Source organism: Artemia sp. Qi Xiang Cuo, chromosome 13, assembly GCF_049724085.1.
Source record: "Artemia sp. Qi Xiang Cuo chromosome 13, ASM4972408v1, whole genome shotgun sequence".
In the NCBI taxonomy this organism is placed as follows: Eukaryota; Metazoa; Arthropoda; class Branchiopoda; order Anostraca; family Artemiidae; genus Artemia; species Artemia sp. Qi Xiang Cuo.
Window position 1 is genome coordinate 5,160,062 of NC_142806.1, and position 25,012 is coordinate 5,185,073.

At 34.1% G+C, this 25,012-nt stretch overlaps 1 protein-coding gene across 2 annotated transcripts in view; it reads left to right on the top strand.

The window, feature by feature from the left end:
- Positions 1 to 25,012, top strand: part of LOC148944871 (uncharacterized) — a 96,677-nt gene that overhangs the window by 65,899 nt on the left and 5,766 nt on the right. For both annotated transcript variants that reach the window (XM_089099398.1, XM_089099399.1), the window contains exons 9-12: positions 1,293 to 1,452; positions 8,837 to 8,937; positions 19,420 to 19,539; positions 22,859 to 22,993. In XM_089099398.1, the coding sequence (XP_088955524.1) occupies positions 1,293 to 1,452; positions 8,837 to 8,937; positions 19,420 to 19,539; positions 22,859 to 22,993 (516 nt within the window). The remainder of the gene's footprint in view (positions 1 to 1,292; positions 1,453 to 8,836; positions 8,938 to 19,419; positions 19,540 to 22,858; positions 22,994 to 25,012) is intronic.

Sequence of the window (25,012 nt, forward strand, 5' to 3'; positions counted from 1 at the left end):
ATTATCGTTACTGCCAGTATAGCATTATTCGTCATTGAAAAGTCCTTGCTGCAAATTACCTTATATTTAGAACGTTTTGCAAACAATGATACGTTGAACGTTATGGTTACACGTTATTATTATATTTATTTTTAACTCGCACTATACAAAAATAAACGTGGAATAAAAAAACAGAAAAAAAAATAAAAGAAGGAAACATAAAAACAGACAATAAACACAAACATAAAAGAAGAAACATAAAAACAAGCATAAACACAAATATAAAAGAAGGAAACGTAAGAAAAAACAATAAGCACAAAAAATACAAATATAAAAGAAGGAAAATACACTAAAAACTGAAAGAACCTAATAAGGTGGCGATATGGAGAAATACAAACACAAACTGTGATGGTTAAACATAATTTGCTAAAAATGAAAAATAAAAAGAATGAAAAAATGGAAAATCAGTGAAAAGCAAATGGTTTTATTAGAGCCACCAACATAACAAGGCAGTCTAAACGTGGTCTAAATTACAGAATTATGACAATATCCTCTCCATCCATTCTTCTTTTTCATGATCTAATCAATGCTTGCGATTTTAAGTTTTGAGATGTAATTAAGTATTATTAGTATAATTTAGGTAGCTGTATATTGCCCAGAATTTATTTTCGTTTGTTGGTTTATATTTTATAAGACCAGTTTGTTGATTTTATTTTCTTTATACTCTTAAATTTTGGAGGTTAATGAAATGTTTGATTTGAATTTTTTGGTTATTTTTATTTTATCTACTCAAATTATTTGATTATGCCGTTAATGAAATGCACAATGGTGGCACATTTAAACACCAAAAAACAGCACTGACGGGCTTTGCAGATAAATAAAACCCATATAGTCGGTGGCATTTCTCTGATAAGCATGATGTGATTAAAAATAAATTATTTATTAATTTATATTCCCGTTGAAGATGGGCTAAAAATTATAATTCCTGTCAATACTGGAAAATTATTTGCATTGCCAAAATTGTATATTCCCCTTAAATAATCTTAAATTACATTATGCATGGCATAGAAGGATGGCTCCTTGTGGTACGCTTACCTGTGCTGACTTCAAATTTTGATTTATGAGTATGAGAGTTTCACCATTAAAAAAAAAATCCTTGCTGTAAATTACGTTCCATTTCATATACTATGAAGATAGTGACACGCTGTACGTTGCGGTTGTACGTTATATAATAGTTGAACGTCATTCGTTATGGGTGTAATATACATTCGTTAACAATGATTATGCTTTACGCAAATTTGGTAAATTTTTAGGTGGCTCAACCGACAGCTGTGGCTCCAACGAGTTCCAGTGTAATGATGGCTCTTGTATACCTGAATCCTGGTCCTGTGATGGAAACCGGGACTGTCCAAATGGAGAAGACGAAGCACTTGGACAATGTGGAGCTGTTCCTTGTTCTGAATCGGAATTCAAGTAAGTTCTTTAAGTTCATTCTGTTTTTATAGGTTTAATTTCGTATCTTAACAATCTCGTGGCCTTGGTTTCTTTGCATTATAAATAAACTGATGGCGAAATCCTAAATTTACGTGATAGGCATGCGAACTAATTCCAGGTTATGACGGTGATTGTGTTGAGCAAGACCATCCGTCTTAAATAATTCCGGCATAGTGATTTGATAATTAATTAATGATCCTTATTTAATTTTAAAAGTCAAAACATAGGGGAGAAACATGGCTTTTGGGTTGCCTGTCCCTCCTGAAAGTATCTTATTCAAATAGCAGTCATTTTAAATCAAACAAATCTTAAAAACTAATTTTTGGCATAGAGATATCAAAACTGTTTGATTAGTCGAAATGGAGCCTCATATTGATGAAAAATTAAAGGCTTAAAATAAACCAATGTCAGCCAATGTTGCCATCAGGTATACCAATTCATGAAAATGTAGTGGGGGGTTGGATGTTTCCCAATTGTAATTGCAGATACAAAAAAAGTACTTTTCAAAATCAAGGGACCGGAGCAATTTTGTTCTTTTTATTTTTTTTTCTTCAGAGTAAATATTGCAGGGAGGTATTTTTCATAGTCTAAGGGGGAAAAATTCCCCCTCCCCCATTGATTTACTAGGTTATCAGCATTTCAGCCTTATACTTCCTCCGTGCATACAGGGTACTAGTAATATCATTACTTGTCAAAACCATTACGTTTTATATAAAATAAAAGTCAATAGTATAGATGGAAGAAAACTGGGTACAAATATATTCGTTGGGCACAAAATCCCCCAGTGTACCACTGACTAGGAGCTTAGTCAATGGAAAAATATAAAATTTTATATTTTATTGTTATTCACAATAAAGAACCCTGAACCTAGACAAGCCATGAATCTCAACACAAAACTTTAGACTATACTTTACCATGAATTGCTTGATTAGAGGCATCGCTGATCACCCCCCCCCCCCCAGACAACAAAGAACATTATTATTTCTTAAAGAAACTTGATTAAATTTTCAGAATTTTGGTAAAATATACCCAGAAAGAAATACACTCTATTCCTCTTTCTCCAAGTCAAATGTTGAGGTTCGCTCAACCCCTCCTTCCCCAACACTGTTAAAAATTTCGAATTCATTCCCAAAATTTTTTCCAGGAAATTGCAGATACCAAGTTTCTCATTACCTGGCAGCATATAGCGCAAACCTTCTCCCAGCAATGGGTTAAATTGCATGGTGATGCAGAACACCATCGCGGGAGGATCCTCTATTGGAGGACAACTGCGACAGGGCGGAAGATTCATATCTATGGGCAACGGCCTCTGCAAACGGCTGCTTCAATAGTTTCAGGGTACCAGCAAAACTGGGGACGTTGTGGTCAACACTATTCCCGCTTGAAGAGTGGTGACCCTCGAGGACATTATAGCCTAGTAAACGACAAAGCATTTGCACGAGATTCTCACTAATGGACAATTCTTCTGGGATTGGTATGTTTTGATGGGCGTCTTTGGGCTGAAAAACCTCTTCCTAGCTAATTTATCTATTAAGGGTTGCCTCCCCGTAGTAGCATAATATTTGTAGGCATGAATATATAATGAGTCGGAGGTAATAGGCTTGAAATTGTCTGTGCAGGATTTCGAGTCTTGTTGATAGAAGAGCATCGCCAAGTGCTGAAAACCATGTTGTGACCAAGATAGGCCCAGGATTGCACAAAGCCTCCATTGATGAAGGTTCCAGGAACTTTTTGCTGTCTGGTTTTAAGCCGGCTTAAGCACTTCGTTGTAGAAGTGAAAAGATATGTGATCCCTTTCCTGCCCTAGTATTCAGGATCGTTGCTTTTCCTGAGGTGAAAAAAATTTCAATGATTTAAAGAACATGAAAATTGGAACTTGGAATGTTACGACATTAAAAAATGACTATCGTATTGACATTTTCACTGACGAACTCCAACGATTCGAAATGAATATATTAGGAGTTTCAAAAACCTATATTCTAGGGAAAGGAATCCTGAACCTAAACGACACGGAATTTATTTATTGAGGCAGGAGGGATGGGGTACATGAGCAGGGAGTAGAGCTGTTAAGGAATAAAAAAGCTTCTAAGTCTTGTTTAGGTTAGGACAGTATTATTAATAGAATACTAATTGCTCATTTTATGACTAGAAAGTTCAGGGTATCAGTTATAGTAGTATATGCCCCTGTAGAACCGACCGATGGAGATACTAGGGACTCGGATGAATTTTACTTACAGTTACAGGAGCAAATAGACAAGGTCCCAGGTAGAAATATGATGTTATTACTGGGAGATTTTAACGCCCAGGTTGGTAGAAATAAGGATAGATGGTATCCCAGCTTAGGTAAATTTGGTGTAGGAAAAGAAAACAGTAATGGATACAGACTTTTGCAATTTTGTAGGTATAACAATCTAGTTATAACCAATACGGTGTTTGGTCATAAAATGGCTCATAAGCTAACATGGTATTCACGTGATGATAAGACAACAAACCTTATTGATTATGTTATAGTAAACCAAAGACTGGCAGGATCAATACAAGATACTAGGGTATATGGGAGTGCTGTTATTGATGTTAGAAGTAAAGATCACCATCTAGTAGTCTCAAGGGTTAATTTAAAGCTGAAATATAGGAAGGGTAATTACCTCCCGGGAAGTTATGATGTTAGTAGACTCCAGGATGAGAATTTGAGAGAAACTTTCCAGGAACAGTTGAATACTAAACTTGAGAGTTTAAAATTCGATAATGTGGAAGATGGTTGGAATAATTTTAGAAAAATAATTTGTGAAGTTGCTGAAGGTGTATTAGGGAAGAAAGCTAGAACTGCAGCTAAGAATATTAGTGAAAAAGCTTTATGTTTAATAGAAAGGAGAAAGGACTTGTACAAGAATTATCTGAGTGATAGATTACATGAAAACAAAAAGAATGTAAAGAAAGTGGAGAAAGCATTGAAATATGAACTAAGGAGATGTGAAGTGGAGGCCATGGCTAAAATTGCCGAGGATTTAGAAGATGCAGCTAGACGGCATAATAGTAAAATATTGTACTGGCACATTAACAAATTGAGAGGTAGTAGTCAATCCGGACTTGTCCCAGTTAAAGATAGGAATGGGGTGGCAATTAGCGATAAGGAAAAAGCTAAAGCGAGATGGGCCGAACATTTTGAGAACTTGCTTAACCGAGATAGAGTTGCAGGAAAAAATATAGAGGAAAATGAAAAAGTCTGTAATACCTTGGATGTGAAGGAAGATTTGTTGTGTGAGGAGGAATTAGCAACATTACTCAAAGAATTAAAAAAACATAAAGCTCCAGGTGCTGATGAGGTAATAAAAGAGTATCTTAAATATGGTGGCTTTGAGGTTAGAAATAAGTTATTGAAGATTATGAATATGATTTTTCAAAATGGAGAAGTACCTCACGATTTTAGAAAAACCTTAATTAAACCACTTAATAAAAAAGAGGATAAAAGTGAGTGTGGTAATTATCGAGGCATTAGTCTTGTCTCTGTAGGTAGCAAATTGCTTAGTAATATGATACTTTTTAGACTGAGAGATGCCGTAGACGAAGTTTTAAGAGAAGAGAAGTGCGGTTTTAGAAGAGGTTGAGGATGTGTCGACCAAATTTTCATTCTTAGGTTAACAATTGAGAAGTGCCTTAGTTGTCAAACACCTTTGGTCCTCAGTTTTATAGATTAAGAGCAAGAATTCGATTCTGTTGATAGAGGAGCTTTAATAAAGGTTTTATCCTTGTATGGTATACCAGACAAATACATTAAAGTGATTAGTGCTATGTACAAGAATAACACTGCTGCGGTTAAGGTAGGTAATGAGGTTAGCAGCTGGTTTTGTATTAAATCAGGAGTTAAGCAGGGTTGTGTTCTATCCCCCTTTATATGGATTATTCTGATGGGCTGTATTTTAAGGAGCAAAGGAAAGGCAATGGGAGACCACGGAATCAAATGGGGAGGAAAAAGTCTCCGGGACTTGGATTATGCTGATGATTTAAGCATCCTAGGTGAAAGTGTGAGCAAAATGAATGAAATTTTAGAGGTTTTGGGAGTTCAGGGTGCTAGAATTGGTTTGAAAATTAATGTTAGGAAGGTTAAGTCACTAAGGCTAGGAATAAGTGAAGATGAAAAGGTGACGTATGTTAATGAAAAGATTGATCAGGTGGGCAGCTTCACTTACCCTGGTAGTAGTATTAGTAAAGATGGTGGGAGCAGTGAAGATGTTAAAAATAGAATGGCCAAGGCTCAGAGTGTTTTTTCACAATTAAAAAAAGTTTGGAAGAATAGGAAGATAAGTCTGCAAACCAAGATTAGAATCTTAGAAGCTACAGTGATGACAGTGGTCAAATATGGTTCTGAAGCATGGACGCTCCGAAAAGCGGATGAAGATTTACTATATGTTTTCCAGAGAAATTGCTTAAGGATTGTTCTGGGTACCCGACTGACTGACCATATTTCAAACAATAGGCTATACGAAACATGTGGTTCAATACCGCTTTCTAGGTCTATAATGAAAGAAAGGTTGAGGTGGTTAGGGTATGTTGTGCAGATGAAGGATGACAGATTGCCAAATGTTTTTCTTTTCAGCCAACCGTCTAGGGTTAAACAGAAAGCAGGCCATCCTCGTCTGGAATGGAAGGACGTCATAAAGAAAGATTTAAAGGAAATGGAAACTTCATGGGCGGATGTTAAAAGAAAGGCTGTGAATAGACTGGGATGGAGGAGGAGCGTGCGTAGCTGTGTTGGCCTCAGGCGGCTTGGTGCTGCGATGAGTTGTTAGTAGTAGTATTATATAGCGTCTATTGATTTATTACTTAGCCGTCAATAGATTTCATGACCCATAGAGACTCATAACACATTATTTCTTAAAGAAACCTGTCTTGATCCAGGAGAATTTGGGGAAAAAGCACCGATTCAAAGTACTTCCTTCAAGGTTTCTTGACTTAAAAACTTTGTACCCCTAGTGGAGTGTCTATTGTTGTTCCAGGCCCCGGTCAATTTATTGTCGGAATGATCATTATTATTGCTTATATTAGTTGCTAGTATGAATTCGAGCTAGATGGATTCAGATATCGAGTATGAATACCAGGCAACCGCATTTGAGCAATCAACAAATTGAGTCACATATCCACAGGAATTTGGCTCTCATACTATGTGTAGTAGGCCATAGTAACCATATTAGCCATAGTAGGCCATAGTAACCATATCAATGGCGATATTGTCTATACTCTTCAAATCGCTGCAGGAAGTGTTTGTATTTCATAATAGTTTTTGAAGGTTTGTATGTCCATAGTTTACTTTATTGTTACTAGCCTGAAAAAAGAATATTTACCTTTCAGGTTTTCTTATTTATTAGTTATTAATTTTTAAAACTAATCAAGACGAATTTATAATGAAATCAAATTGCTGCTAAGATTCACATTTTCATTGACTAAATTTTTAAATTTTAATTCTGTGAATTAGTCACATTTAGTGAATTCAGGGATTTAGTGAACTGATTTAGTGAATTTAGTCGCATTTTAATTCACTTTAATTCACTACATTCTAATATAGTGAATTAGTCACATGTAATGATTTAGTGAATTTAGTAACATTTTAATTCATTTTAATTCATTAAATTTTAATTCATAACCCAATCACAATAAAAGTTTAGTTCTCGTCATGAGCTTTCAACTGAAGGACATTTAAATAGCCATTTGTCATTGGTCAATCAAAGAACATTTATCATTTAAAGGAGAGAGAGAGAATAAAGAAAAAAATCTAAATAAAATATTGTAATTTCGAAACTTTTTTTATATCTTTATAGATTGGGATTTCATTTCATTAGCATTTGAATTTAGCATTTCATCTAAACGAATAATCAGTAATTAATAATCACGTCATTAAATCGATTTTAAGCTTTCATGCAAAAACTTTCATTGGTTTTGCGGTTGATACATCTAAAAATCTTTTTTTACTTTCTTTTTTTAGTTGTTTTTACTTTTTATGCTTTTTTACGTTTATTTTCTTATTAAAATAAAGTAAAAAACTTTACATTATTTTTTTTTGATTTAACAAGAATTTTTAAGAATTTTGTAATAAGAACATTCATTATTATATTCATGATTAATATTTAAAAGTAAAAAATTCATGATTCACTACAAAAAAGTAAAAGCATTCCTGATACAAAGGAAGATGTTGCCTTTTTTGCTTTTTGGATGAAACAAGAGTAGATTTTACAGTTTATTCCTAAAAACGATGTCGATGTTTAATAAAGATATAAATTATTCAAGTTAAAAAGGTCATGGTAACTATGGCGAGTTTTATATTGTACTTTGTCTTTATGTGTAAATGGTGTTCAGGTTTATGAACTTGTTTTATTTAATGATTTCCTAAAGACCCATTAACTTGTTGTTAGAAAATCCAAGATTTTACATACTCTAAAATCTGGTAATACATTGAGGTAGCCAAATTTGATTTTTTTTTTTTATTTAGATATTAATACCATTCAATGACGTAATTTTCTGGCCTAAATTTGGAGATGATACACAATGAAAATTTTCTAAATTATGCTCTGATTAGTCAGTCTTGGGCTAAATCCAAATCTATCGAACTTTGTTTTTGGATAAAAGCTAGTTCTGAATAAAATTCAAATGGGCTAAATGGGCTTCAATGGGCTAATTTGAAATCTATCAAACTTTGTTTTTGGATAAAAGCTAGTTCTGAATAAACTCCAAATGGGCTAAATGGGCTAAATTCAAATCTATCGAACTTTGTTTTTGGATAAAAGCTAGTTCTGAATAAACTTCAAGTGGGCTAAATGGGCTTCAATGGGCTAAATTAAAATCTATCGAACTTTGTTTTTGGATAAAAGCTAGTTCTGAATAAACTTCAAATGGGCTAAATTGAAATCTATTGAACTTTGTTTTTTGATAAAAGCTAGTAACTAAAACTTCATTGTGGTTGTTTGGTTTGAATCAAAATTCGGTATAATGTGAATCTTAGCAGCAGTTTTATCTGATTAAAAATTCACCTTGATTAGTTTCAAAAATTAATAACTAATAAATAAAATAACAAAAAGGCATATATTATTTTTTCAGGGAGGTTAAAGAAAAATAAACGATGGGCTTACAAATCTTCAAAAACTTTATGAGACACAAACTCTTCTTCCAGGAATTTGAAGAGCATAAAAATATCACCATCGATAACTAATGAAAGTCTTAAGTTACAAAAAAAAAAAAAAATAGATAAATAAAATTTGTTACATAACAGTCGAACAAATACAGTAAGCTTGAGAATTTTAGCTAAATGTGTCAAGTGCTATATTAACTGTCTATATTTTTCATTGTCTTTTATTTGTTTTATTTTTAATTGTAGATGTGAATCAGAAGAAAAATGTCTTCCACTGTCATGGAGATGTGATGGTGCACCAGACTGTACAGATGGCTCTGATGAAAGAGGTTGCAAACCTGAAGGAGGTAATATTCTTAGATTATGGTTTCTATGTTTTCACAAGGGTAGCGTACCCAAGACTACTGAGGCTCAATGAGCAGAAACCTTTCCACGGATGTAGTTTCAGTCCATTTATTGTTAAATATTACTACTACTACTACTAACAACTCACCGCAACACCAAGCCGCCTGAGGCCAACACAGCTACGCACGCTCCTCCTCCATCCCAATCTATTCAAAGCCTCCCTATTTACACCCTCCCACGAAGTTCCCATTTTCTTTAAATCTTTCTTTATGACGTCCTCCTACCTCAGACGAGGACGACCTGCTTTCCGTTTAGCCCTAGACGGTTGGCCGAAAAGAACAATCTTCGGCAATCTGTCATCCTTCATCCGCACAACATGCCCTAGACATCTCAACCTTTCTTTCATTATAGTCCTAGAGAGCGGTATTGAACCACATTTTTCGTACAGCCTATTGTTTGAAATATGGTCAGTCAGCCGGGTACACAGAACAATCCTTAAAAAATTTCTATAGAAAACATCTAGCAAATCTTTATCTACTTTTCGAAGGGCCCATATTTCAGACTCATATTTTACCGCTGTCATCACTGCAGCTTCAAATATTCTAATCTTGATTTTAAGACTTATCTTCCTATTCTTCCAAACTTTTTTTAATTGTGAAAAAGCACCCTGAATCGTGGCTATTTTAGTTTTAACATCTTCACTGCTCCCACCATCTTTACTAATAATACTACCAAGGTAACAGAAGCTGCCCCCTTGATCAATCTTTTCATTACCCAACGTCACCTTTTCATCTTCACTTATTCCTAACCTTAGTGACTTAGTCTTCTTAACATTAATTTTCAAACCTATGCTAGCACCCTGAACTCGCAAAACCTCTAAAAGTTCATTCATTTTGCTCTCACTTTCCTCTAGGATGCTTAAATCATCAGCATAATCTAAGTTCAAGAGACTTTTTCCTCCCCATTTGATTCCGTGGTCTCCCATTGCCTTTCCTGTGTTCCTTAAAACAAAGTCCATCAAAATAATCCATATAAAGGGGGTTGGAACACAACCCTGCTTAACTCCTGATTTAATGCGAAACCAGCTGCTAATCTCATTTACCACCTTAACCACAGCTGTGTCCTTCTCATACATAGTGCTAGTCAGTTTAATGTATTTTTCTGGTATAGAATACAAGAATTAGACCTTCGCTAAAGCTCTTCTATCAAAAGAATCGGACACTTACTCATAATCTATAAAACTAAGGACCAAAGGTGTTTGACAACTCAGGTACTTCTCAATTGTTAACCTAAGAGTGGAAATTTGGTCGACACATCCTCTACCTTTTCTAAAACTGTACTGTTCTTCTCTTAAAACTTTGTCTACGGCATCTCTCAGTCTAAAAAGGATCATATTACTAAGTAATTTGCTACCTAAAGAGACCAGACTAATGCTTCGATAATTATCATACTCATTTTTGTCATCTTTTTTATAAAGTGACTTAATTAAGGTTTTCCTAAAATCATTTGGTACTTCCCCTTTTTCAAAAATTATATTCATAATCTTCAGTAACTTATTTCTAACCTCAGGGCCACCATATTTAAGAAACTCATTTGCCACCCTATCCGCACCTGGAGCCTTATTATTTTTTAATCCTTTTAGTACTTTCGCTAATTCTTCCTCACAAAATGTTCTGCACATCTCTCTTTAATTCTCTTTATCACTAATTGTGGCCCCATTTCCATCTTTAACTGGGCCAATCCCGGATTGACTACTCCCTCTCAATTTACTGACATACCAGTACAATATTTTACTATTATGCCGTCTAGCTGCATCTTCCAGATCCTCGGCAATTTTATCCATGGCCTCCACTTCACATCTCCTTAATTCATATTTTAATGCTTTCTCCACCTTCTTTACATTCCTTTTGTTTTCATATGATCTATCACTCAGATAATTCATGTACAAGTCCTTTCTCCTTTCTATTAAACATAAAGCTTTTTCACTAATATTCTTAGCCGCAGTCTTAGATTTCTTCCCTACGGCACCTTCAGCAACTTCACAAATTATTTTTCTAAAATTATTCCAACCATCTTCAACATTATCAAATTTTAAACTATGAAGTCTAGTATTCAACTCTTCCTGGAAAATTTCTCTCAAATTCTCGCCCTGGAGTCTACCAACATCATAGTTGCCTAGGAGGTAGTTATACTTCCGGAACTTTAGCTCTAAATTAACCCTTGGCCCTACCAGATGGTGATCTTTGCTTTTAACATCAATAACAGCACTCCTATATACCCTAGTATCCTGTATTGATCCTGCCAGTCTTCGGGCTACTACAACATAAACAATAAGGTTTGTTGTCTTACCATCACGTGAATACCATGTTAACTTATGAGCCATTTTATGACCAAACACCGTGTTGGTTATAACCAGATTGTTATACCTACATAATTGCAAAAGTCTTTATCCATTACTGTTTTCTTCTCCTACACCAAGTTTACCTAGGCTTGAATACCATCTATCCCTATTTCTACCGACCTGAGCGTTAAAATCTCCTATTAAAAACATCACATTTTTACCTGGGACCCTGTCTATTTGTTCCTGTAACTGTAATTAAAATTAATCTGAGTCACTAGTATCTCCGTCAGTCAGTTCTACAGGGGCACATAATACTATAATTGATACCCTGAACTTTTTAGTCATAAAATGAGCATTAGTATTCTATTATTAATACCTTCCCAGCCTAAACAAGACTTAGCAGTTTCCTTATTCATCATAAGCCCTACCCTCTGTCAATGTACCCCATCCTTCCTGCCTGAGTAAACAAATTCTATATCACCCAATTTCTGGCTTCTTACCCCTGGGATATGAGTTTCTGAAACTCCTAATAAGTCCAGTTCGAATCGTCTGAATTTGTCAGTCAAAATGTTGATATGATGGTCATTTTTAACGTCATAACATTCCAAGTTTCAATTTTTATGTTCTTTAAATCATTGAAATTATTTTGGCCTCAGGAAAAGCAATGATCCCAGATACCAGTGCAGGACGGGAATCACATATCTTCTCAAGTCTACACCGAAGTGCTTAAGCCGGCTTAGAAACAGACAGTAAGAACTACCTGGGACCTCCATGAATGGAGGCATTGTGCAATCCTGGGCCCATCTTGGTCACAACATGGTTTTCAGCACTTGGCAATGCTCTTCTATCAACAAGAGTCAAAATCCTGTACAGATAATCTCAAGCCTATTAACTCCGACTCATTATATGAGTCAGAGGTAATAGGGGCGCCACTCCTCAAGTGGGAATAGAGTTGACCGCAAGGTGCCCAGTCTTGCAGGTACCCCGAAACGGTCGAGGCAGCCCTTTGCAGAGACCGTTGTCCAAATATCTGGATCCTACGCCCTGTCGCAGTTGTCCTCCTATAGAGGATCCTCCCACGATGGTGTTCTGCATCACCATGCAATTTAACCCATGTTAAATATTGAGTGACAAATAAATCCCCCCTTCAAAAAAATCCTAGTGGAATGCACTAATTGTAAAATAAATAGGAGAATTGATTCCATTTTGGCATGTTTAACAAGTTTTGTTACGTGTTTTCTATGAAAAAATGAAATTTTAGGAGCTATCCTAGCCGAGTGGTTAGCGCGCTGAATTTAAAATCCTATATCCTTCTTAGCTAGAACTCGAGCCCTGGAGTCGCCGATATAGTTTGGGATAGGGGTTAGGGGTGTGACTCAGCCACAGTCGACCCAGGTCTAAATAGGTACCAAGAGAAATCTGGAGAAGGTATATAGGAAGGGTTTGCAACAACCACAGGATGGCTGGCCCCCTCCTCCTCCTCACCCCGACTGCACTCTCTAGTTGAAGGGCCATGAAACGAAGATCCGCTCCACTGGTTTGGACAATGAAGCATAGATTCCTTTTCTTTTATTTTCCTATTATACAAGTTTTTGAGCTTTAGGGTGATTTTAGAAATAGAATAGCCTCCCATTCTTATCCCATGCCTAGTGTAATGCGCGAACGAGAAAGTACGAGGCAACGAGGCAATTCATAGCAAGTCAAACAAAGAACTCATATGAAAATATATTGCGAGACCTCCACTCATCTCTCTTTGTTCTTGATACATGTTACAACACTGGATTTTAACATTCAGTTTAGCTTAGAACTAGATGAAATTCGGTAACTACCTTGGCAACTATCTGGTAACTATTCGGTAACTATCTAGATGCTTCAATTTTTAAAAAGTGTCTCAGCCTTGAGTTTTCTATCTATAGTAAACCTACTCACATCTATAGGCTCTTACACCTTTCTTTCATTCCCCCTCCTTGTTTAAAAATGGATTGGCAATATTCAATGTAATCGTGTGCTACGAGTACGCTCTGAGTTTTGCATAGTCTAAGAACTAAATTATCCAAAGGATATTTTATTGTGCAATTGACTATTATAATTTATTATTTATTATTATTATTTATTATTATAGTTTATTATTATTATTTTATTGTGCTGCGATCTATTATAGGTAAAAGAATTGAAAAGGCGGGAAAAAGTTTCATCTATACGACCATTTCCAAGTGAGAGTATCCCTTTGGAGGGCGATAAGGAATATTTCACTATTTTGCCCTATTTTCCAAAACTGAGCGACACACTGGGAATATTATTAAAAAATAACCTTGGTGTCTTAAAAAATTTAACTAAAACACAGTTTTTGTTTCAACTCCAGCAAGGATAGACAAGATTAGCAACATTAATTAATTAATTAATAAAACCCGCCCTATTCTGGGTAGTTTTGTTAATAGAATCCCCGTTCTTGCTTTTGTTTCTAGACTCTATGGACTTACCAGCAATTGGAGAGGGGTTTTGGGAATTAAAATTTTGGTTGTCTTTCTACTATTCCTGAATTTTTAGGGGTTTCTCAGAATTCACCCCCCCCCCTCCAAAAAAACCATTGTGCTCTCAAAATTTTACCAAAAATTGTTATGAAAGAAAATGCTCTATTTTTATTTCTGTTAACATTTAATGTTAATATTTGGATAAATTTTGCAGATTTCAAATTTCTTTTAATGAAATCCAGGAAACATCAGTGCTTTTTGAGGTTTATGTTCATTTTGAAATTCATAATTTTGTAACAAGCCTACAGTTTTATCAGTCACTAAAATCACAAGATAATTGTACCAGTGGCTTGTTTTGTTTCAGATCCATCCATTCATCGAGTCAGAAAATGATATTACTTACATTTTTTCTTACAGAATGATTAAAACTTGCCTCGATTTTTGACCAATTTGTGATTTGATTTTCAATCTAAAAAAAAGCAAAGTGAATTTCAAAAATGTAAGTCAGTAGGTGGATAAAACTGAATCTTGCCTACCGAATAATAGCAAAACCTTGGAAAGCAAAATTTTTATCTTACGTTGAAACTTTAAAACGGCAAAAAAATAACACACAAAAACTTATAGAGGGAAGACAAACCGTAATAACAGTCAAAAATTATTTTTTTTTTCAGTTTTTTCACTCTCAAGTTCAATTTATATTTTTTTAAATACCACTTTACGAATTACCAATGCCAAGTTGTGATAGACAAAGACAAATCTATTCATTTTTTATTTTGAAGCAAAAAGATATATATCGCTTCATTGGATTTGAAAATGAATAGGTGCCATAAATTATAACTATTCAACCTAATATTATAATTTAGTGCCTGTAAGCAAATACCATATGGCTCACAGTTTTTTTTTTTTTTTTTTTTTTTTTTTTTTTTACAAAATTTAATGGATTAATCACGGATTATAATTATGTCCCTCTCTGAGATGTTTAGAGGCACCGCTCTACTGCAGTCTGTATTAAAGACCCATAAACCTTCAATATTTTTTTTTTAGTTATTATTTTTCACAAGGCAGGAAATAAAAGTTTTATTTTCCTATTTAATAGTCAAAAGTAGTTGGAGGGCAGTCAATCCCCCAGTTCTTGAGAAGATTTAAGAAAATTCAATTTTTATTTGAAGAAATTCGGGAAACGCCAAAAAAATTCGGCGATAGTCGAAGTACTGTATCTTGAATTTCTGAGAAAATTTTTCTCTCACAAGTAATGCTCTTCAATAACAATCCCTCCCCCCCTTTCCACTAAATCTCAGTTTTTTGCTTGACTGTAAAGTTTTGTTAGGTAACATACCTCCATTCGAATACCACATCCAAGTTGTAACAAAGACGAATCCATTCATTTTTCGAAGCAAAAAATTATATGTCGCTTCATTGGATTTGAAATTGAATAAGTGCAATAAATTTAAACTATAGTTATGAATATTTATAAATTTATATTATAAATAAAAATAAATATTATAATTATAAATTTAGGCCAATTATTTAATTTATTGTAGCAAATGCCAGCCGGCTTCCAGTTTTTTTCTGCTCAATTTAATAGATTAATTAATTGTAATTATCTCGGTCTCAGTGATAATAACTAAAACGAAACTTTAATAAAGAAAACAGGTTTTAAGTCTGGTGTAATTTTTCAACTAGCAACTCTTACTGTGAAATTAATATCAAAGAGTAATGGGGAGGGGGTTAAATTAATCCCACCTCCTCTCTAAACTATTTCTTACCAGCTCCTAACACAATTCATCTTGAATTTAGACAATTACATATTGAAAAATGATAATAGAGGGGAGAAAAAATTAATAAAACAGATTTTCAAAATGTTGAAATTCAAAAGAAATATAATGAAAAGAAACTTTGCTTCTCCAAAGAAAAACAACCTCTGGCAAACATTTTTTGGGCGAAAAGGATTATCGTATTAATGTTAAGACGACAACTTCATTCATTCTCATAACTTTTTCTCAATTGGCTGAAGCAACTTCATTCATTCTCATAACTTTTTCTCAATTGGCTGAAGCAACTTTTTAACTTTTAAATGTTCATCCTTTAAACTTTTTCTCAAGAATTTCAACCAAGCCATTTAGCCATTAGTCATTAGCCATATTCTACTGGCATACTAGATTCTAGAAGCAAACTTCATAATTAGGGAAATAGAGAATCTAGAAAATGTTTTTTTTTAATTATGTTTAGAAAAGGCAAAATAAGATCCGGGCTTAGGGGTAGACTGAAAATGCGCCATTCGTTGATGTCCGCGTTTTAGCCGATTGTACTGAGTTAATAACTTTATCGGAGGGAGCTTTTGGGTGATTGCTGGAGAATTTGTGTACCAATTCTCCCCCTATGTGAATAAATACTAATAGGTGCCAATTTCACAGAATTGTGGGATCAGAGTAATTCCAAAGAAACGTTTTAAGGACGGGCAGTAATTCCCCACAAAAAAGGAAATTTTCAATGAATCATTTAACTCTACGAACATTCACTTTTAGTATACTAAGTTCAAAACAGAAGAATTAGTGATTTTGGTTGGATTTAGTGATTTGATTTTGTGATTTGAATTTGGTTGTGATAATTGTTACATATTGTACGGGGTGCTGAGACCAATCCTAGTTGCTTATGGGAATTTGACAGGCTACTGTCCATGTAAAAAAAAAGAAAGAAAAAACAGAGGAGCTGAAATTTTTTATTTCGGAGGAGGAGCTGAAAAATATCAGCTCCTTTAGAGGAGCTGAAAAATATAATATTTTTTATTATATTTTATATTTGTTGTAGTTGAGATAACTCGACTATTAATGATCCTTTTTGAATGATTTTTCTGTGCAAAAAAGAAATAGTCTTCTGTCAAATTTTTGAAGAAAACGCCATATGCTCTAATAATAGTTTGAACTCAAAACGTCATATCTTAAACTTTTGATTTATGATTAGTAATCCACCATCTGCTATGCCATCTATTTTGTCAAAATGAGAAATTTTCAGTTTGATTAAGAAATTAAAATCCGACCCATGAAAAAATAAACGAATCAACCGAGAACTTTCTCCATCAATAATTGCTGCTGTGGATTTAAATCAAATATACATTCCAATCAGAATACTTAAGTCACGAGACAAGATAAGGCATGTAGGCAACTACTGAGGATAGAGCTTTGACTAGAAAAATTCACTTGGACTTTGAAAAGTCTAAAATTACGGAAAACTACCTCTGTTTTTATTTAATAGGTGTTGATTGGTCACTAATCCAAGAAAATGTAAGAGAGAGTGTATATAATTTGTTCTGTAAATTTTTTTTTATGAATATACGAAAAAGGCATTTTCATAATCTATGGGGTACCTTTTTTTTTTTTTAACAATGAAAATACTATAAAATTGATTTTCAAAACCTAGGTGAGCAATTTTGTTATTATTGATTTATAAAATGACAATACTAAAACATTATTTTTCAAGACAAAAATCTAAAGTATGTTATCCGAATCTTCGACGATATTTTAGGCATAAAATTTGACAATTTTTTTAATTTCCATGGATGTTAAAAAGTTTCATTGTTAATTTTTAACATTTCAATTTCATCATTTCGAAAAAATGTGTTTATTTCAATGGCAGCGCAGGGCCCTTTCACGTGCGGGACCTGATTGGTGTCAATCGCTCCAATCACCCTTTATTGTAGTTTACACATTTTGACTGCAGCTCTACTTTACTTTAATAAAAATCGAATCGATTTTTTTAAAATCGAATTGCTAAAAATGTTAATAATTGAAATGTTCAAAATTAACAATGAATTTTCCCCCCTAGAAATTTTAAAGACAAAATGGGTTGTAGTAGTTTGAAATAACTATCATCTGATAAGGCTGTACGGCAAAAATATCCTTGGTAGTGTCAAGGTGTCCACTATTATCTTTTTCCAATCCCAAGAGCCCACCGCCATCTTAGCTTGGGCAGCCAACACTAGTTCCCCAAAAGAGAAAGGAGAGCCATCTACCACTCATCAGCTATCAGCACCAAGCAGCACCTGATCTTCAGAACCGGTACTGGCTATACAACTTCTTTTTCCTGCCTCGGATTATTTTAGAAAATATATTTCCTTCTGCCATAATTGCTGCTGCATATCTCAAAGGGGTTGACCCCCGGGCATGATTTGATAGTCATTACTTGTTTCTGCTAATCCAGCCTCAGCGGTGTATTCTGAAAAACATCATGGTTCATGGTCAGACACTGGGCAGTACTGCCAGTGGTCAGGGTTACCACCCGATGAAAAAAGAAAATCACAGGATTTTCGGGATTTTTTGGTTGATTTAGTGATTTTTAAATTTAGGCAATTTAAAGAACCACTGGAAATAGGAATAAATCACTAGGAGTGGCAACCCTGCCAGTAAATGGACGGTGACTGAAATTAGGGATAGTAGATCTTCATTTGTGCCCAATACTCTCAGGAGTACTACGAGAAGGTTGTCACCACCAATCTTTGTCATTGGATAGCTGAGATTCAGCTTTATCCTTCCGCCTAATTATATTTGCAAAATATCCTTTGTATTTTTCTTAGATTGTAAAAATCCTTAAACTATACGCGCGGAAATGGAAAATTTAGCGTATTTTTCGGTTTAGGTCATTCTCTATGAAAAGACGTGGAGTAATATTGTAATTACGCGGCCGTCCTAATTCCAAAGGTAAAAACATATACATACTTGAAAAGTCACTTTCCTAGTTAGATATACCACTGAATTCAGCTTAAAGAGGCCAATCAAATGGTGTATGTAAGAATGTCTTAATAAAATCCCATGCAAATATTTTTCTGGCATAAACACGTATCTGCAGCATTTTGCCTCGTTTGCAAAAGTTGAAAAATCTTCATTTCTTTGGCATGTATTTCAATTGCATATATGGAAAGAATACTGTCTAAAATCGATGCTAACAACTTTTCACTTCAATTATGTGTCTAGGGTGCCGGGAAAAGTGCCGCAAAACTTGAGAAACTTTGAAGACGACTTTCTCGGAATAATGTAAAGTGTATATACGCGTTTTAACATTTGAACGGTCGTCTAGTCCCGTAAGCAAAGTTGCCGTGGAGGGGAGGGCAGGAAGAAATTCCTCCATTGATCTTGAAAAGTACCTTTTTTGGGTATTTTCGTTGAAGAAATAAAAAAAAACAAAAAACAAGATTACTCCCCCTCCTACAGATTTTGATAATTATTTTTTTGCGTGTCTCCCCTACATTTTTGTAAATTGATGCCCCTGTCTGTTAAATGATATATCTCAAACCAATGGATCTAATGACACAAGTATCTTGTCCTTTTAATGCAAGTTATAGTTGTAGGCTTGTCAGAAAATTGTTTGTTTCTAGTAGATGTCACTAGTTGGCAAGAGTTTGATCTAAGGGATTTCAAAATTCGACTAATTTCAAAACCACCATATTCAAACCAAAAAATCCAAATTCAAATGACCTTAAATGGTAAACCTTGAATTTGGACGTCTGTGCAAAATTTTTGAGAATTGATTACATGTCAAATATCATTTTCCCAGTAGGTGTCAGACGCTACAACAGGAAGAAACTTAATATCCAATTCATCTTTAGCGTGAAGTTATGTGAGAAAAATAAAGCCCTTAAATTAAAGTTTTTTGAACTAACTCTTGAACCTTATTTTTAGTTTGTGCTGAAGGTCGCTTCAGATGTTTGGATGGCAAATCTTGTGTCCCAAAAAGATGGGTATGTGATGGAACAAATCATTGCTTAGACAATTCAGACGAAATCAACTGTAGAAACTGGAGTAAGTAATACTACTTTTAGATTATACTTCGCAAAGACAGCATAAATTCAATGTTCGTATATATGATGAAAACATGTGTTTATCCCAAGTTTGACAGACCACGGGTTTAACGCCTGTGGAAATCACCAAAAAAAATTTGTCGCAGAAATTTCGTCTGTACAATCAACAAGACGTCCTCGGGACAAATGGAGAGAATTATGACAACAAACAACTTAAAACAATGCAAACTTTAAAGGAGTAAAAAAAAGACAAAAATTAAAAGGAAACTTTTGGAGCCAAAAACGTAGGTATGTGAGACGACCAATCGTTGTTTTGGATGCGACAAATCGTGGACCAATGGATACATCATTGCCTTTAGCCATTATAGGAACTGGCGTAGAATTATTGATTTTTGGTTTTGTTTTAAAGATATAAAAAAATTAAACTTTTAGTATGTAGGGTGGAAAAGCAATTTAATCCCAAGACTTGCAGATCTGAGGCCACAGATCTAATCTTTGTGGAATTCAAAGAAGAAAAAGTGTATCGCAGATATTTTGCCCGTGTAAACAACGAACCGTCCTCGGGATAAACGAAGAAAAAAACGTACGAACTATAACAGCAAATAACTAAAAACAATGTGGAGTCGAAAGGAATAAAGCAAAAAAAAGGAAAGAAAACCTTCTGGTTCAAAAAGAAGGGGTATGCGATCAAAGAAATCATTGTTATGAGAATTTAAATGAAATTGAGTGAAAAATGAAAAAAAAAAGAGAATTTAAATGAAAAAAAATGAAATTAATGGTAGAAACCGGAGTAAGTATCCCTCTTTTATATTTATGCTGCAAAGTGGCGAAATAAGATTTATTTAAAAAAAAATAACTATCGCAAGCCCAGGTCGGTTAAATATACATTTCAGGGTCAAGCTTAGTAAGAAGCGCAGCAAAAAACGAAAACAAAAAATATGCTAAGATTGATCATAAAAGGAAAAAGAGACAAATATATCAGTCAACATGTCAACAAGATTAAAAACGATTAAAAGTAGTAGTACAAATTCAACATTTTCTATAAAGGGTGAAAATATTGGTTTATCTGCATTTTAACGGATATGCCACCCAAGCTCAAGGGCCTGTGGACCTTACGGAAGAAAATATATTGCAGATAAATTGCCTGCATAATCAACAAGCCGTCATCGGGCCAAATGAAAGAGAAAGCACAGAAAGTACGGCGTGAAACTAGAAAACTGAAAGAAGTAAAAAAAGGTAAAAACCGAGAATTAAAACAAATAAACAAAAAGACAAAATTGAATATTAAAATGGAAATTTGTTGTTCCAAAATGATATATGATTGAACAATTTTTTTTTATAGCTCAGGTGAAACCCAGTGGAGAAATTTTTAGCAAAATTGGTTTCTCCAAATAGAGAATTGCTTTATAAACATTGTAATATATTTAATGAGTGACTTTTGACAATCTTTGGGTCGTACCCTTCTTACCCTATCGTACCCCTTCAGAATACCGAGAATGCTGACTTTTTCCAAGCGACATATAATCAAAGTAAAAATAAAAAGAACTAAGGAGATGGGTTTAAAATAAGTGGAATTGACAGAAGAAAGCATATCGTGGGTATTTTGATAGGATAGCAAACAAACTATAATTGTTTTTGGTCGTTTAATATTGTTTCGTGCAATTAAGTAAAGAACTTGAGTCTGGAGTAATTTGATAATGATATTAGGGGTATTTGGCGTTTTTGTTATAAGAAATAATGGGTTGTGGACAATATACTCGGTACTAGTGCCCTTTGAGGCCAGTTATCAATTGAAGATCGGACCTTTTCAGTATGAGCCGTAGATCTAATGAAATACCAAGAGCAAAAAAAGCTTCTCCTGAGGCAAAAGGAAAATTTTCTTTATGAATTTTGTGTTTTTGTGAACTTTTTTGCCCCTCCCTTCTCCATATCACGCCGCGACATTTGGAAGGGGTGTGATTTGAATTAACTTTTGATGAATAATATTGACATTGTATGATTGACTAGATATTTTCATCAAATTTAAAAGAAACTACGGAAATTATAACAAAGAGGTACTAAGAACAATGCAGAATTAAAGAAGTAAAATAAAAAGAGAGGATAAAAGAAGAAACTTTAAAGGGAACTCAAAATCAAGGTGAAAAACCAACAGAGACAATAAAAATACAATAGAGTTACAACGATTTGATATTGCTTTTCTTTACCATAAGCGACTTAGAGTAAGAATTTAAAATGAATAATATTGACATTGTATGATTGACTAGATGTTTTCATCAAATTTGAAGAAGAAACTACTGAAATTATAACAAAGAGGTACTAAAAAGAATGCAGACTTAAAGAAGTAAAACAAAAAGAGAGGATAAAAAGGATAACAGGATGATTGGTAAGCAAAAAATAACCCAGCAATCAGAACCAAGTTTAAGGGAACTATTATGATGAGTGTACTTAGCTCATGCGAATGCACTGTTACAAATCCCCACCAACAATGTACACTTCGGTCCTTCCCAATTCATGCCCCTACAGGGAGTGTGCAAAGAAAGAAAAAGAAAGGACAATAGGAGGAGACCTTTGAATAAAGAAAAAAAAACTCCTGAATAGCTATATGTAAGATTGTGGACTACCTGATTAGGTAATCTGTAATTGAGGATTACCTCAACAGGTAATCCAAAACTGTGGGTTATCTGACCGCTAATTACCTTACCATAGATCTTTTATCCTCCAGACTTATTGCTGGTTCGTAGGGATTCGAAGAAGCCTCTCCACTTGTCCGAAAGCTACACCGCAGTGGCGACATCTTCCTATTCTGGTACTACGAATGTCTCAGAAGTTTTTAATTTTCGTCATAAATTCATCGTAAGGTGCAAGATTAATGCAACTACAGATAACACCAAAAAAGGGCTGTATTGATATTTACTCCTAGAATTATCAACAAATGAGCATGCATAAACATTTCAATATTTGAATAAGTAATTAAATGAAATAAAGAGGTCCTTGAAAAACTTTATACAGATAATTTATGCGTTTTAATTTGTTTTCTAAGAAAAATTTTCCTTAAGCGCTCGAGAAGTCATTCGAGGCAAGTCAGGGGGGGGGGGGTATATTCACCTCAACTCTAAAAAGGAAATCTAGTCTAAAGACGAAAATATATCAATAAAATTTCTCGTGAAGGGCATTTTTTGAAAATTATATGCACTAGCCCTTCGTCCCTCTAACATAAACTGGAATAGAATTGCCGAGATGGATAATGGGGCTTTAAGTAATGCCACTTGCACCCCCTCCATATTTTGGCCATAATTGTATCTTCTTCGTTTTTCTTGCAGCTTGCCATATAGAAGATGTCAAGTGTCGCGACACAGGTGTTTGCATGCCTAAGTCATGGAAATGTGACGGTGAAAATGATTGTGCCGACGGCTCTGACGAGGAGGGGTGTTTAAGAGATGTACTAGAAGCTGCTGGTGAGTATTCATACTCATTAAAAAGCTTCATTAAAAGATATTAACATTCATTAAAAAAAACTTGTTCTGGCAATGCCGCTGCCGTTTATAATTTGCCTAATCAGTATAAATAATAATCTATTTGGATAAGATATATCCGAAAGATTCATTTGCTTAAAACAGAGAGAAACAGAGAGATGAGTTTTCTATTAATCTGCATTAATAATTGTGCTTTTATTTCATTTGTCCTATTTTGCTCATCTATTTTGGCAACTCAATCCCAATATTTCTTTAGCATTTTTCAGAAAAGGTAGCCTTCCTTTTCCTTCCTTCCTTAACGCCTCTTGTTTAAATTGTGATTCGTTATACTCTGTGAAATGTTAAGTTAGATGTAAAGAATTAAAAGTTAGGTTCCCCCTGATTGGTTTGACTGTGAAATTTAAGCCAGTAAAAAGAACAACCGTGAATTAAAACTTCTACAGACCTAGATATAATACTAATCTATTCAATATTACATTTGTTAAACCAATATAAAAGACGGCGCATAAGTAAAAAAAGAGTAGAAATGAAATATAATTTAACAAAACGTATAAAATAAAAAAGTAACTTACAATAACAACCAGAAATTGCCTAAATATTTATGTACAATTACTATTTTTCCATGTTTATTTGTTTTACGTTTTCCAAACCATGTTCAACTAGTGCGGTCTTAGAAATTATTTACTCCCAAAGATGATAACAAGATAACTAAACTCCATGCTAAAAAATGGTCCAACTTTTATGACTTTTCAAGTTTACGGCAAACTCCTGCTAATAAAATATGCAACTAATCAAAGTCAGTGGGTAAACAAATATGAATTTTTAATTTAAATTTCAAAACACTTAATAGCTGATTCATGTGTGTAGATTAGTTAAACAGATAATTCGGAGAAAGAAGACTTTTAATTTTAGAAATAGACAGACTGAGATTGATTAAGCCTATTCTTTTGACTAGCCTATTGCAACCTATTAGGATAGATTATATCGAGAAATATGAGTAACTTGTTCTGCTACATAGAATGGTCTCTTTCCTGCCTCTCTTTCTACATCTAATCTATCGAAAAGGCATTACAAACATAGCAACCTAAAAAGGATAATTCGGTCACTGATGATTCGGTCACATCCTTGAGGAACATATATTCTTTAGTTTAATCAAAGTATTAATAGTCTAATCAAAGAATATGGACCTATTGCATGAAATAGGCTTGACCCTATAAGAATCAAAATTTATGTTTGAAATTCTTCAATCCTGACTCCAGCTTCCATTGAATAGATGAATATTTAATTAAGATAAACTTGATTAAGGATATTTATATAACAATGTAGAATAGATCCTGCAGGCAAAAAAGGGGAGGAATGTATTTTCTTTAGTTTTTTTGGCCAGCGGAAGAATCCGACAATATTTTTTTGGGGAAGCATTTTATTTTTTTGGCTTACATTTTACGAAAAAAATGGCCAGCCGATTACTAAAGGTAATAACATTGGACTTTTAGTCCACCCAACGTGCCAATATCTCGCTGCGTCTTTGGACGGAATGGTGCTCATAAGGAGGAAGGTCAACTTGGTTGTTAAGAAAGTTTAAGTATCATTAGAAAGTAATACAGGAAGAAAAAATCAATACATTAAGACAAATTACGTTAAAAAATCCGAGAAGATTTATATATTTTATAGGTAGAATGCATGGAGATAATTGATCTCCCTGTATGTCTGGGATTTCAGGCTCCAGAAGTTGAGTATGCTAGATCCTAACTCCAGCTCCCATTGAATAGATTTTTATAGTTCCACCACCGCTTTGCCAGTGTTGCCGTGCAACCCATAAAAGTAAATAAGTAAAACAAATTAGATAAATTTTAATATGCTTTTCAACGGTAAAAATTAAAAAATCAACATCCTGTTGATTTCTAAAGAACACTAAATTTTAAAAGGAAAGCTACATCTTCTTAAGTTGTGTGGTGCCATATGTTTTTAGCTCATTTGCTGATTTTTCACCAATGTTTCTTT